The following is a 16,697-nucleotide window of genomic DNA, read 5'->3' as shown; positions in this document are numbered from 1 at the left end:
GAGGGGAGGGGGAGAGCGGGCGGAGGCGGTGCGCTCGGCGCTTCCTGTTCCGGCGCCAGGAGGAGCCGCGCGCTGCTGGTGCTGTTGCCGCCGCTGCTTTCCCTGCCGTCAGTCAGGCTGCGCCCGCATCTTCAGGGCCCAGTCCCTCGGACCCATCGCCGCTTCTAGACCCTACTGCGGTCTCGGATATTGCCGGGTGAGGCTGATTCGGTACTAGTGGGAGTCGTGAAGGGGAATCGGGGAGCTGGGGTTGCGGAGCCCGCGGGCGCGGCCAAGCGGGAAGCGGGTGCGGTAACTGAGGTGCATCGAGTCACGTCCAGTGATCGGGCCGTGGTCGCCTGCCTGGGACCGGGGCTAAGCGTTTCTTCGGTCGCCTTCCTCCACGCTGCGGGCTGCCTGGGGATCGCCCCCCAGGGAGAAGGTGTAGGAGGCCGCTGACGTCGCGCCCGACGGGTTTCTGGGCGCCTGACGTCAGGCCTGGCTGCGGGGCGGGGCGGGCGCGGGCCAGCCCCTCCCCCACCCTTTCCCGGCGGGCGCGACCCGCTTGGAGGCCGGTTCGCTCCGGTTGATCCCGGACTCCCTTTGTTTGTGCGTCCCTAAAGGGCTGCTGGCCTCGCGCCTCTTGTCCCCGATTTCCCCTCTACCCCTACCCTATTGCACCCATTCATTAATTTCTAATAAAAAGGGAAAAGCGTGAAAAGATTATTACAGGAATCTCGGGCGCTTGTTAATCCGCAGTGTGACAACGTTCTGGTTATGATTCACTAGAGGAATTGCCCACGGATACATTAGATGAATACCCAGGGCAAACCACGAGAAGGGCAGAATTTAGGGATCTCCCTTTTTAGGACTGAAGAGCACATACCTACGATAGCTTATATATAGGGGGACCGTTTTCCTCTTTACCTTGAAAAGCAAGAGTACAGCTTTTAATAGGTAAAGATTCCGGTGTTAAAGCATGAAGCCAGACTCACTCGACCGAAAACATTTTTTTTAGTTTTACTACTGGAGAAATACACACCTGGGGGTTGTAAAGGTCTATTTTGAAAACGAACCCTCATTACAAGCAAAGGTAGCCTTCAGAAACATTTCGTAAGTTCTTTGTTCACTGGTGTTCTTTGAGGGAAGAATAGAAATTTTTCATGCTGGCATCTCTGAGCCCACAATGCAAAGCGAGTTTGCTTCAGAAACTTGGAGTGAATTGCAAATATTGGAATGTTCTTTTCCTCTCTCCAGGAGGAATGGGTACTATCCATCCCCAGTCTCTTAGCTGAAACTTTTGAAGCTAGTGTGTTTTGAATTCAAAAATACTTGGATTTTATCTTCATCGTTTTAGAAAGACGACATGTTAGACGAGAGATAACACCCCCAGCAGAGTGCGGCACCGCGTAATCCAACATTAATATTTGCAGCAATAGATGTGAACATTCATTCTAAGTGGGGGCGAATAGAAACTATAAATAGCTTCAGGTCATATTTTGCCACCATGTAAGATTTGTGCCAAACTTGGGAAAGTTTATTTTTTCAGAAGTCTCTGGATTGAGAAGGGCAGATAAAGATTTATGGACCTAAAAGTAGGCATCGTAAAAGCTAATATTTGTTGACGTTTTGCTGTATTCCAGGCAGTGACTAAAAGATTTGTTTATTATATAAGTTAGAGCAAATCTGTGATGTGGGTACGATTCTGATCTCCCTTTGCCGCAAGTTTAGAGAGTTGGACTTGTCAAGTCTGGCCAGTCCAACCAGTGAAGAGCTGCAGTTGTAGCTGGATAGTCATACTTTAGCGTTTACTCTTTTACCTATAAGCTAGATGTCCACATACAAAGGAAAGAGAATTTGGTACTTGTTTTCCACCCAAGCACTATTTTAGGCACTTGATTGGACAGAGTCCCATTTAGTTCCTCGCAGCATTACAGGCCTGGTTGTTTTTTGTTTTTTTGTTTTTTGTTTTTAACTGCGTACTTTTTACAAACAGTATGGCCTGTTCTTTATAGTTCAGGTTCGTTCATATGAGCCGACTCTTACTGAAATAATTCAAACCATCGTCTAAGGTCTCTCTGCTAAGACTTTCCCCTTCCCTTGCTATATTCTAACCCATCTGAACTGCTTATACCTCCTCACAGATTCTCCCAATTTTTACACCAACTGCTCTTCTTTCCCTAGGGCCCATTTCACCGCCCTCTACTCCCAGCTCTTTCCTTATGGTCCTTATGGACTGCAAAAGACAGCACATCTCAGGAATCTCCATGTAATACTATAATTTCTCTGAAGCCCAACACATTGTTTGGTACATATGTTCCAGTAAATATATAACTAAATGCCAAGAAATATTGCAGGTTGCATATCCCTTATCCCAAATGCTTGGAACCAGAAGTGTTTCAGCTTTTGGATTTTTTTTTATATTACACCAGTTGAGCATCCGAAATCCAGAATACTCTAACGAGCATTATCTTTGAGCGGCATGTTGGCACTCAAAAAGTTTCAGATTTTTGAGCGTTTCAAAACCCCCGTTTTTGAGTTGCCCAAATGTAAAAAATGGAACATAATCAGATAAATGAGCCAATGCTGAAAACTAGCATGTATTCTAATTTATAACTTTTTATTTTTGGAGACAGTCACTCACTGCAAGTTCCGCCTCCTGGGTTCAAGCGATTCTCCTGCCTCAGCCTACTGAAGTAGCTCGGATTACAGGCGTCTGCCACCATGCCCAGCTAATTTTTTGTATTTTTGATTGAGATGGGGTTTCACCATGTTGGCAAGGCTGGTCTTGAACTCCTGATCTCACGTGATCCACCCCCCCTTGGCCTCCCAAAGTGCCGGGATTACAGGCTTGAGACACTGTGCCCAGCCATTAATTTATATTTTCAGTATGATACATATCATCCCCTGCATACTAAACAACCCCAACATTTTGATTTTATTTAATTTCGCCTAATAAATATCTAACATGTATATAGCACTTTATAGATTAAGTGTGTTACTATTTTCTGTGCGGTGGGCAGGAGTTAAAACTTCTACAGATGGAAAATGGTCTTTTATTGAGAAGTTTATTTTTGTCAAAAGATACTGTCAAAAGGATTGATGTCTGGGTTTCATCACTGTGTAGTCCCATACTGTTTATTACTCTATCACAATTTGAAGGCTCTGTGAAATATCCATGAACTCCACTAGTAATTCATGGAGTTCAACTTTCTTAACCACCCACCTCCCTGGCCCATGATTGAATTGTCATTTTTACCCTAACAGCCATGAGAGTTTCCAAAATGTTATGTTTTACTTTTCTAGTGTATGTCAAAAATTTTGTACTGTTTTAAAATTACTATTCTTGCTGCTCAGAGAATAAAAATTATTATTTTTCAGATGATGGGTGGATCGGATCATGCTATAAAATGGTAACAAAGTTTTGGAAATAATCGCTTTAGATTATTCCAAAAAGGAAAAAAAAATGAAAGCCTTTCTTGAGTATACATTTTTTTTGTGAGTTCAAGGTTACATTGGCCTCATCTTAATAATTAGCAGTGAATCAGATATTTTGGAATAGCTTTATATTTTTATTTATTTTTCTTTTTGAGACAGAGTCTCACTGTATTGCTCAGGCTGCTCTCTAACTACTGGCCTCAAGCGGTCTTCCCACCTCAGCCTCCTAAGAAGCTGGAATTACAGGTGCACACGACCAAGCGTGGCTTAGAGTAGCTTTTTAGAAAACCTAAACTTTTTACATTCTGCAACTCTCCTCATATTGAAACGTTCATGTCCAACTCTGTTTTTCACCTTTTCTAATGAAAGTATTCTCCAAAGAGCAAATTGGAATGCTTCCAGTTGCAGTTGTTTCCCCTTATCCTAGGGTGACACATTGCAAGACTCCCCAATGAATCCCTGAAACTGAAGTCTATTATACACTGCCGAAGCCTAAGTGTACCATGTTTTTTAGATCTAATAACCAAGATGGGCTGATAGCGTATACAGCATGGATACACTGGACAAAGGGATGATTCACATCCTAGGCAGGAGGGTGCAAACTTTCATTTTGCTACTCAGAACATGCTCTTGCCCCATTTAAAACTTAAGAATTGGCCAGGTGCAGTGGTTCATGCCTGTAATCCCAGCACTTTGGGAGACCGAGGCAGGCGGATTACTTGAGGCCAGGAGTTCGAGACCAGTCTGGCCAACATGATGAAACCCCATCTCTACCAAAAATTTAAAATTAGCTGGGCATGGTGTCATGTGCCTGTAATCCCAGCTGCTCGGGAGACTCAGGTAGGAGAATCACTTAAACCTGGGAGGCTGAGGTTGCAGTGAGTCGAGATCACACCACTGCACTTTAGCCTGGATGACAGAACGAGACTCCGTCCCAAAAACAAAACTTACTAATTGTTTATTTCTGGAATTTTCCATTTAATATGTTCGGACCTCAGGTAACTAAAACCACGGATGAGGGGGGATTACCCTGACATGAATGCTGATTTTTCTAGTAATGGAGAACTGGTCACTTCGCTAAGACAGTGCCATAGAACAGAACTTGTTATTAATTCCTATGCTTAGGGCTTTGCTTTTTAATCACGAGATTCTAGCACCTCCCCTATCTTCCAAACTTGGATTTTGAACTTTAAAATTTTGAAGTAGTATTGTGAATCAGTTGAATATTATTAACTTGTAGAATAATTTATGTAATTCTGTGACTGGGTAACTGTGTAATTCTGAAAACCTGAACAGTCAAGACCATTTGGTTCACTTTGATTCTCAACTCCAGAATTAATATAAACTTTGATACAGATTCATTTTCTATTTTATTGTGTGGTGTGATTGATGTTGGACCTTAACATGGAAATGGGTTGTATGTGTTTTTTGATATTCTGAATAAAAAGGATATAGCAGTTGGGATAGGCTTGGGTTCTTGTCCTTCATGTTCTTGTCCTTTCATTCCTCATGATAACCAAATCATAATTAGAAATAAGATGCTAAGGGGCCGGGTGCGGTGGCTCATGCCTGTAATCCCAACATTTTGGGAGGCCAAGGTGGGCGGATCACCTGAGGTCAGGAGTTCAAGATCAGCTTGACCAACATGGGAAAACCCTGTCTCTACAAAAAATCAGCCGGGCGTGGTGGCGTGTGCCTGTAATCCCAGCTACTCGGGAGGCTGAGGCAGGAGAATCACTTGAACCCGGGAGGCAGAGGTTGCGGGGAGCCAAGATCGCACCATTGCACTCCACCCAGGGCAACAAGAATGAAACTCTGTCTAGAAAAAAAAAAGTAGTAAGATGCTAAGAATATAAGAATACAAAGGTGACTCTATATTAATACTGTATTGATAGGTCAAAGGAGAAAAACCATGAGATCCATTCATTAGATACTGAAAAGTCTTTTGAGGGAATTTAGTATCTTCTTGCTTTCTTTATTAACTAACAAAATAGGAATAAATAAATAATAGCATAGGCATAAATTAAAAACTTAATGTAATTTTTTAAAATCTCAAACTAAAAATGGGGATCATACTTAAACATTAGAAGCATTCCCAAGAGAGTTGGAACAAGACTGCTGTGCCCACTGTCACTACTTAACATTTCATTATTTAAGTCCTAGCAGGTGCAAAAGAGAAAATATGCGTAATTATTAGAGAAGGAAAATTATTTTTTGCAAATGGCATATTTTTTAAATCTGGAAATCCCAGAGAATCAAGTGAGAAACTTTGAAGAATAATTTAGTAATGTTGCATCCTACCCTAGGTTAATTAATACAAAGAAGAGTTAAATTCCTATGGCATATTTCTGGTCATAAAAACATCACTAAACTTTTAGATAAAACCCAAAACACTTCTAGTATTAAACATCTAAATGTGCTGGGCACAGTGGCTCACGCCTGTAATCCCAGCACTTTGGGAGGCCAAGGCGGGCGGATCACAAGGTCAAGAGATCGAGACCATCCTGGTCAACATGGTGAAATCCTGTCTCTACTAAAAGTACAAAAATGAGCTGGGCGTAGTGGCACGCACCTGTAGTCCCAGCTACTCAGGAGGCTGAGGCACGAGAATTGCTTGAACCGAGGAGGCAGAGGTTGCAGTGAGCCGAGATCGCACCACTGTGCTCCAGCCTGGCGACAGAGCGAGACTCCATCTTTAAAAAAAAAAAAAAAAAAAATGATTTCTGCTAAAAATTTTAAAAATTAGCTGGTTGTCGTGGTGTATGCCTGTGGTCCCAGCTATTGAAAGGCTAAGGTGGGAGGATCACTTGAGCATGGGAGGTCGAGGTTGCGGTGAGCTGTGATCACACCACTGCACTCCAGCCTGGGTGACAGAGCAAGACCCTGTCGCAAAAAAAAAATGGAAATGAATGTGAGCTGTGTATACATTTGAGAAAGATTAATAAAAAGATAATTATTTGCCTCCCTATTCCAGTTCAGGGTCTCAATGGCTGGAGCCTTTCCTGGCAATTCAGAGCCCAGGATGGGAACCAGCCCTGAACTGGATGCCATCCCAGCGCAGGGTGCTCTCGCCCACACCCCCACCCATGGAGACTGGGCCGTGTAGACACATCCATTCATGTGCATCTTTGGGATATGGGAGGAAACTGGAGTACTTGGAGAAGACCCATAAAGATGGGAGAATGAGCTAGCTTCACACAGTGACCTCAGCTGAGACTTTTTTTTTTCTTCTCATCAACATTATAACAAAACAAAGTTGAATGAAACGTCTTTTGAGGACTTGCTGTAGACTAAAAGTTAAAACCCTGTCCCATATTTGAACGATCAATTAGAAAGTACAATGGAAGAAAAGAGCCTATTTGCAACCACAGGAAAAAGTTTAACAGAAATCCCTTAAAAGAAATGTATATATGAGATCTGATCAAGAAAATGATCTACATGAAAAGGATGGGAACTAAACAGTCCTCTGTGTCTGCATTTGCAGGTAGAAAATATTCAGGGAGCCGGCTGAGGTGGTTCTCGCCTGTAATCCGAGGACTTTGGGAGGCCGAGGTGGGCGGATCACTTGAGGCCAGGAGTTGAAGAGTAACCTGGCCAACGTGGTGAAACCCTATCTCTTAAAAATACGAAAAATTAAGTGGGCATGGTGGCGCTTGCCTATAATCTCAGTTACTCAGGAGGCTGAGGCAGGAGAATCTCTTGAACCGAGGAGATGGAGGTTGCAGTGAGCTGAGATCATGCTGTTGCACTCCAACCTGAGCAACAGAGTGGGACCCTGTCTCAAAAAAAAAGAAAAAATACTTGGGAGAAACACAATAAAAATAACAATAAAAAATATAAGTTAATATAATTATATAGTACTCACACTTTTAAGTGTTATAAATAATATAGAGATGATTTTTTTTTTTTTTTTTTTTTTGAGATGGAATCTCGCTCTGTCGCCCAGGCTGGAGTGCAGTGGCGCGATCCTGGCTCACTGCAAGTTCTGCCGCCTCCTAGGTTCAAACCATTCTCCTGCCTCAGCCTCCCCTAGAAGCTGGGACTATAGGCGCCCGCCACCACACCCGGCTAATTTTTTTGTATTTTTAGTAGAGACGGGGTTTCACCGTGTTCACCAGGATGGTCTTGATCTCCTGACCTCGTGATCTGCCCGCCTCGGCCTCCCAAAGTGCTGGGATTACAGGCTTGAGCTACTGCGCCCGGCCTATAAAGATGATTTATACAGGAGGATGTGCATAGGTTATATGCAGATACCACACCATTTTATATCAGGTACTTGAGCATCCTGGGATTTGAGTATCTGCGGGGGTCCTAGAACCAATCTCCCTCAGGTACTGAGGGACTACTATACCTTGTTCTTGAATGAGATGATTCGACATTTTAAGTAGATGTTCCCCTAGATTCATCTGTAAATTTAATACATTTCCAACCAGAGTGCTAACAGATTTTTTTTTAATGAAATGGAAAAAATACGTAGGAAAATCTGGGGGGGAAAAAAAGACAGTAGGGTGACTCACATTAATGTTTATTTAAAATATATTATAAAGCTTTTGTAATTAAAATGGAATGGTACAGTTGCAGACCAGTAGAAAAGAATAAAGTCAGCCTTGTGCAGTGGCTCACGCCTGTAATCCCAACACTTTGGGAGTCCGAGGCAGGCACATCACTTGAGCTCTGGAGTTCAAGACCAGCCTGGCAACATGGTGAAACCCCGTCTCTACAAAAAACTAGCTGGGCAGGATCGATTGATCCCAGAAGGTAAAGTCTGCAGTGAGCTTATGATGCTCTGGCCGGGGAACAAAGCAAGACTCTGTCTCAAAAAGAAAAGAAGAAAGTCCACAATATCTGATGGAAATGAAGAAGGCTGTATAGCCTGCTTGTTAAGGGCCTAAGCTCTGGAGTCATACTGGGTTTGAACTGCTTCTCTCCTTGTCATTAGTTCTGGGACCTTAAACAAGTTAACTTGCCAAGCTTCCTCTTCTCCAGCTGTTTGGGGGTGAAAATAAAATTTGTATCATAAGGTTCTGGAGCTACCAAGTGAGGTGGTGCACAGTGCACCACCATGTTCCATGGCAAATATTGGATAAATGCTAGTTATAAATGGCAGCAGTAGAGTAGTAAAGGTAGCTTGTCCAATTAGTTGAGAAAAGATAGATAGTTGATAGTTATTGTTTGGAAGAATTCAAAGATTTTAAACAAGTTAAACCATAAAAGTACTATATGAAAGCAAGGCAGAGTGGGGGAGGCCTTTGTAAATATATCACAAAATCCAGAAACCACATATAGGAAAAGACTGATAGATTTGATGACATGAAATTTAAAACTTTTGTATTACCAGAATATGCCATTTAAGAGATCTACAGATAAAATGAATTTGGGAGAAATTTTTTTTTTTTTTTTTGAGACAGAAGTCTGGCCCTGTCTCCCAGGCTGGAGTGTAGTGGTGCAATCTTGACTCACTGCAAGCTCCGCCTCCCAGGCTCATGCCGTTCTCCTGCCTCAGCCTCCCAAGTAGCTGGGACTACAGGCACCTGCCACCATACCCGGCTAATTTTTTTTGTATTTTTAGTAGAGGCAGGGTTTCACCGTGTTAGCCAGGATGGTCTCATCTCCTGAGCTCGTGATCCACGCCTTGGCCTCCCAAAGTGCTAGGATTACAGGCATGAGCCACCGTACCCGGCCAAAAAACGTTAATCTCATATATGAGAGCTAGTCTCCTTAGTATCTTACAAAGCAGTGAGAGAAAAAGATGTGCTACTGAGTAGTAAAATGATCAAAGGCAAAGAGTACATACAGTCTTTTATTTATATAAAGTCAAAGAACCAGCAAAATTAAGTCAAAAATTGACTGCCATGTGGCATGGCAGTTGATTGGAAAAGAGCATGAGTAAACTTTCTGGAGTGAGAAATGTTCTGTATCTTGGGGTGGTTACAGGGGCGTATACAATTATCAGAGCTTGTTAATCTGAACACGTAAGATCTCTGCATTTTGTTGAGTGCTAATTATACTTCAATTTTAAAATTCCTAAAAGTACCCCAGGACATCAACAAATTTAAATTTGGGGATACACACAGTGGCTCATGCCTGTAATCCCAATACTTTGGGAGGCTGAGGCAGGAGGGTTCCTTGAGCCCAAGAGTTTGAGACCAGGTCTGGGCAACATAGTGAGACACCTGTCTCTACAAAAAAAAATTTTTAATTTTAAGAAATTTGCTGGGCCCCTGGCACACGCCTGTAGTACCGGCTGTTAGGGAGACTGAGGCAAGAATATGACTTGAGCCCAGGAGGTCAAGGTTGCAGTGAGCTGTGATCTTGCCACTGCACTCCAGCGGGGGTGACAGAATGAGACCCTGTCTCCAGAAAAAAAGACAAGGAAGTGTAAGTTAAAATAAGATGCTACTTTTTAATACCTATTGTCATTATAAACAATAAATTTAGTAATATCCAGTGGTAGAAGAGGAGTTAGAGAAATGAGTGACTAAATTGGCATGAACTTTTAAAATGGATTTTAGATAAATTTATCTGTTGACTCTAAATTCCATGTCCAGTGCTTTTTCCCGGTGATAGATTCTCACAAACAAAGATAAGTGTTCAGAGATGTTCACTGTATCATACCTAAAACAACTTATACTGCTACAAAAAGAATGTAAATTAAATTGCAAATCATTTTTGTATGATGTGCAGCCATTAAGAGGGATGAAGTTGATAGAGCTGTATGAACTATTATGGAAAACTTGCCTATGTAAAGAAAAACACATTACATAAATGATTAAGATTCTGTTTAAGTAATAATAATGTATGCATAGAAAGTTCCTTAAGGAATATTTAAGAAATGGTGAACACTGATTTTGAACTTTTTCTTCCTTCATTTCTTTTCTTCTTTTAGGAAAATGTCTGATGAATTTTCGGTAAGTTGATGAGTTTATCTGTGCTAAGTTTTTCATCTCAAGAAAAACAACGTAGTCCTAACTGGCCTTCGTAAATCTTTTCACTTAAAAGAGATACTTTAACCAGGCGCGATGGTGTGCACCTGTAGTCCTAGCTACTTGGGAGGATCCCTTGACCCCACGATTTCCAGGCTGCAGTGAGCCATGATCGTGCCATTGCACTCCTGCCTGGGCGACAGAGTGAGACTCTGTTTATAAATAAATAAAAGAGATGCTTTTTGTGATTCTTGGCTTTGGGGGTAGGAGAGGGATTTTGATAGGTGATTTGCCTTGGTTTACTGAGATAATAGCATGTTTGGAAATGTTTCCTATATTTCTTTATGAATCCTTAAATGAAAATTTAAGATGTGACTTCTCTTTTACCCTGGTAGTATTAATAGCCAACATTTATTGGAAATTATTATATACCAGGCACTCTGTTAAGTGTACTACATGAACTATCATATTTAAGCCTCAAGTTAACCCTAAAATAGTTTTTGAAACTGAAGAAGCTCTATCTCAGAGTATGTAGCTCCTTTGAGGTTAAGCCAGGATTCAAATCCATACCTTGACTGTTAGTTCTATCTTCTTAATTACTGTACTTTGTTATATTAATACAGCAGAGAAATGAAGCACGATATGATTAGTTGTATTTAGAAAACAAGCTTCTCTGAAGAACTTGCACTGTAAAGTTGATATTCAAAGTAACACCTCAAGTTTTATGTTAAATCGAGTATATTTTAAATAACTAGCTTAGCTTTTGAAGATGTTCTTGAGGTTTATAATCCCTGGCCCTGTAGGTTACTGTTCTTTGTGGGTTTATAATGGTGTTTGGTATAACTTTTCTCTCAATAAGATAGATCAGATGTTATCTGTTTTGTATTCCAGTTGGCAGATGCACTACCTGAACACTCCCCTGCCAAAACCTCTGCTGTGAGCAATACAAAACCTGGCCAACCTCCTCAAGGCTGGCCAGGCTCCAGCCCTTGGAATAATCCTAGTGCTCCACCTTCGGTGCCATCTGGACTGCCACCAAGTGCAACACCCTCCACTGTGCCTTTTGGACCAGCACCAACAGGAATGTATCCCTCCGTGCCTCCCACCGGACCACCTCCAGGACCCCCAGCACCCTTTCCTCCTTCTGGACCATCATGCCCCCCACCCGGTGGTCCTTATCCAGCCCCAACAGTGCCAGGCCCTGGCCCCACAGGGCCATATCCTACACCAAATATGCCCTTTCCAGAGCTACCCAGACCATATGGTGCACCCACAGATCCAGCTGCAGCTGGTCCTTTAGGTCCATGGGGATCCATGTCTTCTGGACCTTGGGCGCCAGGAATGGGAGGGCAGTATCCTACCCCTAATATGCCATATCCATCTCCAGGGCCATATCCCGCTCCTCCTCCTCCCCAAGCCCCTGGGGCAGCACCACCTGTTCCATGGGGCACCGTTCCACCAGGAGCCTGGGGACCACCAGCACCATATCCTGCCCCTACAGGATCGTATCCCACACCAGGACTCTATCCTACTCCCAGTAATCCTTTCCAAGTGCCTTCAGGACCTTCTGGTGCTCCACCGATGCCTGGTGGCCCCCATGTGAGTGTTCAATTTGTTATTTAAAGTGCACTAATTGTACATAGCACAACTGAAAGATTGTTTCTCCCCAGTTTTGGATGGAAGGTTAAGAAGGCTTTTAAGTTTTTAAAAGAGGGTGTGTGTGTATTAAATGAGTAAATTTCAAACCTTCAGGTAAAGCATTTAAAAGGATGAAAGCAGTATTTTAAGTATTCCTTGTGCTAAAAAGAAAAATTTTCCAAAGATCCCCAAAAACTTTGTAATGTAGTAAGCAGCGTCCCTCAATAGCATCCTTTAGTTAAACTCTGAGATTCACTGGGCTTTTTGTTTTATTATTACTATTTCTCAGTATTGTTTCATAGCATCACACCAAAGTACAGTTCAGTAAAAGCAGTCTCTAACTGTCTAGCTTGATAGAGGTAGATTTTTAGAGAATCCAAGCCAGTGAGTAGGTAATGTTGCCCATCTTTCAAGCAGTTCTCAAGCTTAAGATTATACCCCTATTCTTTATTGTCAGTTACATGTAATGCTTTATGCTTTACTGTCAGACAAGCCAGAGTGGGGTTAACATCTTAGTTGAGGAGCCTGCCTTGGTCATATAACCGAATGGAAAAGTACCCCATTTCCCCTGTAAGGTAAGCCAAGCGAGTATCCAAACGCAGAAGAAAGATTTTCCTTAGGAAAAAAAGTCTCTTAACTCTTTTTTTTTTTTTTTTTTTTTTTTTTTGAGACAGTCTTGCTCTGTCATCCAGGCAGGATTGCAGTGCAGTGGTGCAGTCTCTTGGTTTGCTGCAATATCTACCTCCCAGGTTCAAGCACTTCTCCTGAGTAGCTGGGATTACAGGCGTGCGCCACCACACTGGCTCATTTTTTAATTTTTAGTAGAGATGGAGTTTCACCATGTTGGCCAGGCTGGTCTTGAACTCCTGACCTCAAGTGATCCGCCCACTTCAGCCTCCCAAAGTGCTGGGATTACAGGCCTGAGCCACCGTGCATGGCCAGGAAAAAAAAATCTGTTAACTCTTAATACACAAATAACTAGTCAGATCTCTGATTAGATTAGTCAAACATCCACTCCAGCTATAAAGGAAAAGAAATCTTTAAAGTATCCCCAAAACTTCCTCCTTGCATTAGTGTAATTTCTTGCTATATATATTATCTAAAAATATTTGTTTTGCAAAGTGTACGCCAGAGTAAGTGATGTGACTCACTGTTTGGATTTATTAAGCAATAAATTTACTTTAAGCCACAGTAAGGAGTTAATAAACTCCATTTGCAAAATCTAGAAGTTGACTTTTTCTTTTTTCTATTGCAGTCTTACCATTAAGTTAACAATGGACGAAGAGATGACGCTTTGCTTTTTGAAGTACATATATATGCACATGAATGCATATATAAAAATTGCTGGTTTCACTATTAGAGGGCATTCATGAAAGAACAACTCTTGCACCTCTCAGAGAAGATAACTGCCTCTTGTACTTGGATGTGTAGTACATCATATGTATACAATCAGATAAAAGCATAGAAGTAAATCATTCAGATGTGATTTTTATTTGGTTTTCATGGAAAGTTAAAGTGATAAAGTATATTGAATAGCTCTGACAGAATTTGTTTAAATTATGAAACTACATACTTAAAAATCTAAGATGTGGATTATTGTTAGAATCTGCAATTTCATTGGCAAATTATTTCAAGTATTTTTCTATAATCACTTTCCCCTTCTAAATAAATAAACTTTGAAACTAACCCATCATAATCCAAACAAATAATGCCTCAACATTTTGAGCTACTCTGTCGGACAAATAAACCTGTTCCTCTTGAGGTTATATTTTGGATATACATTTTTAAACTGTCAGTAATTATTGTCAGATGTGGAGTTCAATAACCAGCCAGTGTTCATTTTTATCCTTGAGCTTTCAGTAAAAACTTCCTGGTTTTATTTTTAGTCATTGGGTCATACAGCACTAAAGTCTGCTATTTATGGAAACTAACATTCTTGTTTTTAATCCAGGCCAACATATATGTAAATTAAATTTTTAGATAATTGATTATCTCTTTGTACTACTTGAGATTTGATTATGAGATGTGCATATTGCTTTGTGAAGAGCTTGAGGAAGGAAATAATTCTCTCCTTTGTTTTGAACCTCAAACTAGATAAACCCTAGGCATTGCTTAATTGCAACAGGTAATTTTCATTCCCACAAAAACCTGAGGCAGCTCTTCTGCCCAGAGCTTTCCCTGTAGCCACCCCCACCCCACTTGCCCTTGGTTCTTTAGAAGGAGCACATCCCTTGATTCTTCCCTGATGTGGTAAACTGGCACACTCTAGGGGTCTAAAACATAAAACAGTTGTGTTTAGAGAACCTTAAGTCATGCAGACATGACTGTTCTCTTTGTACAAGTGTGAATCAAAATATGTATCTGTTTTTCAGAGTCTGGTTAAGCTATGTCATTGTCTACTGCATAGTTTCCTGAGTCTATTTGTAAAGTGCTTATGGCTAACAGTTCAGTTATGTATTTGTTGACAGGTAAATAAGTGGAGTTGAGTGCCATCTTTGAAAAAATTACCCTCTAGCTCTAACACTGAAAATAATAATAAATTGTAGATCTCTGCAACTAAGTTTAAAGCAGTGTGACTGTGTTGCTTAAATATTATTGTTTATAACCACCAAAAAAAGTCCTAGTAGTTTTTTGGCACCTTATGTTTAAATCAGATTCTTAGATTTAGGATAGATCTGACCGTGTTATTTATTAGATAACATTTTGAATGTATCCATTGGATTTCTAAAATGTATTGTGAATTTCTCAGACAAACAGGATTTATGCTGGAGCTCTGTTTTTTGCTTAGAAATAAAATATTTAGTAGTTTATTTCTGCTCTAATTAAAATGTCAAGAATGCCAAATGCTGCCAGTTCTTTGGTTTGATAGCTACCTCCTTTTAAGAAAGCAAAATGGTTACCTTTCAGAGGAACATTCAGTGTTTAATCCTCCCTTATGTTAACTAGATGATAGATGAAAGCTTTTAGAAATGAGAAAGTAGAAACTAATTTGTTAAGATATTTTCGGACTGCGGAATGTTGTTAGCTTTTTCTTTCACTTCTCTGCAAGGACAGGTGTTAGCTATCTACAATACTATTGGACTCTGTTGTCAAAGTAGCCCCCAATCTACAAGGCAGGTAGCCTTGGCTTGAATTATCAATATCAAAATGTCAGTTAACCATGTAGGGATAAAGTAATGTAAAAAGTGAGATGACTGCAAAGATATCTCTCCTTACAGTTATTTTGGCTGTCCTACATTGGGATAAGCTGACAAATTAGCAGTATTTAGTTTAACACTAGAGCAAATACAATTTGACTAGGAAGAAGAGATAGCAGGTTTGGGAATCTATAATGATGAAGTCCATTGATTTTGGGAGAAAATCTGTTGCTAAAGGATTCGAAGGGCCGTGAACACAATTTGGGATTACTACTCCCAATAAGTATAATAATTTTGCTAGTGACCCATACTGCCCAGTGTGCCCTAAATCATACTGCCATTGTACTCCCTTTGTTTTCAAGGACTTTACAACTGGTATTTTAGGGAGTTTTTTTTTTTTTTTTTAATGTAAGAATGGAGATAAAAGGGATAATTTGCTTTTATATTTGTTACTTTTGTAAAGCATCTTCGATTCTTGTTGGCATTCTGGGCCAAAAAGTGTTTCAGGTTGGTTCAGTGTGGAGTTAAGAAAAGCAGGAGTTTTAGTGGAGAAATGGGGAACAGCATCGAGAAAGGCTTTTTTCCTTTTTGCTTTTTTTTTTTTTTTTTTTTTTGAGAGAGTCTTGCCCTGTCACCCAGGCTGGAGTGCAATGGCATGATCTCGGCTTGCTGCAACCTCTGCCTCCCGGGTTCAAACGATTCTCCTGCCTCAGCCTCCCAGGTAGCTGGGATTACAGGCGCCTGCCACCATGCCCATTTTTGTATTTTTAGTAGAGATGGGGGTTTCACCATGTTGGCCAGGCTGGTCTCAAACTCCTGACCTTGTGATCCACCTGCCTCGGCCTCCCAAAGTGCTGAGATTACAGGCATGAGCCACCGCGCGACCTTTTTTTCCTTTTTAAAATGGAATAATGTTGCTTTCAAAACAAGACATGCTAGGCTGAAATTGGTTTATGGAAAAGACTGCTTGTTATATTTGGTCTTAGGCGAGGAATACAGATTATAGAATATGCTGACATTTGAGCTTCAGAGGAAGAATTTTCAAATAAATCTAATGAAAGTAGTTGAGATATGTTCAGGAATACTGTTTCTGGAGTTGGAATCTTAAGTTTTGAAATATTGAAACCAAAAAGACAAAAATTAAAACATAGACCTTAGGTCCTCATTCACACCCAGTTCTCAAGAATCAAGTGGAGCACTTCAAATACCTTGGCTTGTCTGTCCCATCCTGCCGCCTTCTCATCTTTTCATGCTTTTGAAGACACCGTTTACAGCTCTGACTCAGCCCTATTTTGTATAAAGTAATATATTGCTTATTCAGAAATAGACAATACATTTTTTAATTACCCAAGGACTGACTGCTTTGTCCATTTTACTGTTGGTTATCTTCAGTAGAGAATAGTAATAGGGCAGAGAAGAAAAGTATGTATTTTGCCTCAGTCAGTCCCACCACCACAATGGACTATTGGGATATTTTCTAAAAAACCAATCAATTTGCTCATGATCTGTTACCTCACAAATAATTAGTGCCACCTATGGTACTCAAATGCCCAGCTTTTGAAACTTTGTGTAGATGACAAAA

General features: G+C 40.9%; 1 protein-coding gene across 2 annotated transcripts; it reads left to right on the top strand.

Moving 5' to 3' along the window:
- Positions 1-14,822, top strand: MAPK1IP1L (mitogen-activated protein kinase 1 interacting protein 1 like). 2 transcript variants are annotated; one of them, XM_033187975.1, is made up of 4 exons: positions 1-196; positions 10,304-10,325; positions 11,232-11,939; positions 13,234-14,822. In XM_033187975.1, the coding sequence occupies exons 2-4, from the start codon at positions 10,308-10,310 to the stop codon at positions 13,243-13,245; spliced, it is 738 nt and encodes a 245-aa protein (XP_033043866.1). In that variant the 5' UTR covers positions 1-196; positions 10,304-10,307; the 3' UTR covers positions 13,246-14,822. The 2 variants fall into 2 exon arrangements, with proteins under 2 accessions (XP_033043866.1, XP_033043865.1); XM_033187974.1 differs by lacking the exon at positions 13,234-14,822 and adding an exon at positions 12,467-13,199.
- The last annotated feature ends 1,875 nt before the right edge of the window (positions 14,823-16,697 follow it).

This window comes from Trachypithecus francoisi, unplaced genomic scaffold (genome assembly GCF_009764315.1).
Source record: "Trachypithecus francoisi isolate TF-2019V2 unplaced genomic scaffold, Tfra_2.0 Lachesis_group3, whole genome shotgun sequence".
NCBI lineage: Eukaryota > Metazoa > Chordata > Mammalia > Primates > Cercopithecidae > Trachypithecus > Trachypithecus francoisi.
Note: the sequence above shows the minus strand (reverse complement) of the source record. Positions and strands in the feature narration are given on the sequence as shown.

What these genes read in the sequence shown, in the direction of transcription:
- MAPK1IP1L (XM_033187974.1), top strand. An exon ending in CGATGCCTGGTGGCCCCCAT is followed by an intron (nt 11,940 to 12,466) that starts GTGAGTGTTCAA and finishes CTTTACTGTCAG; the next exon opens with ACAAGCCAGAGTGGGGTTAA.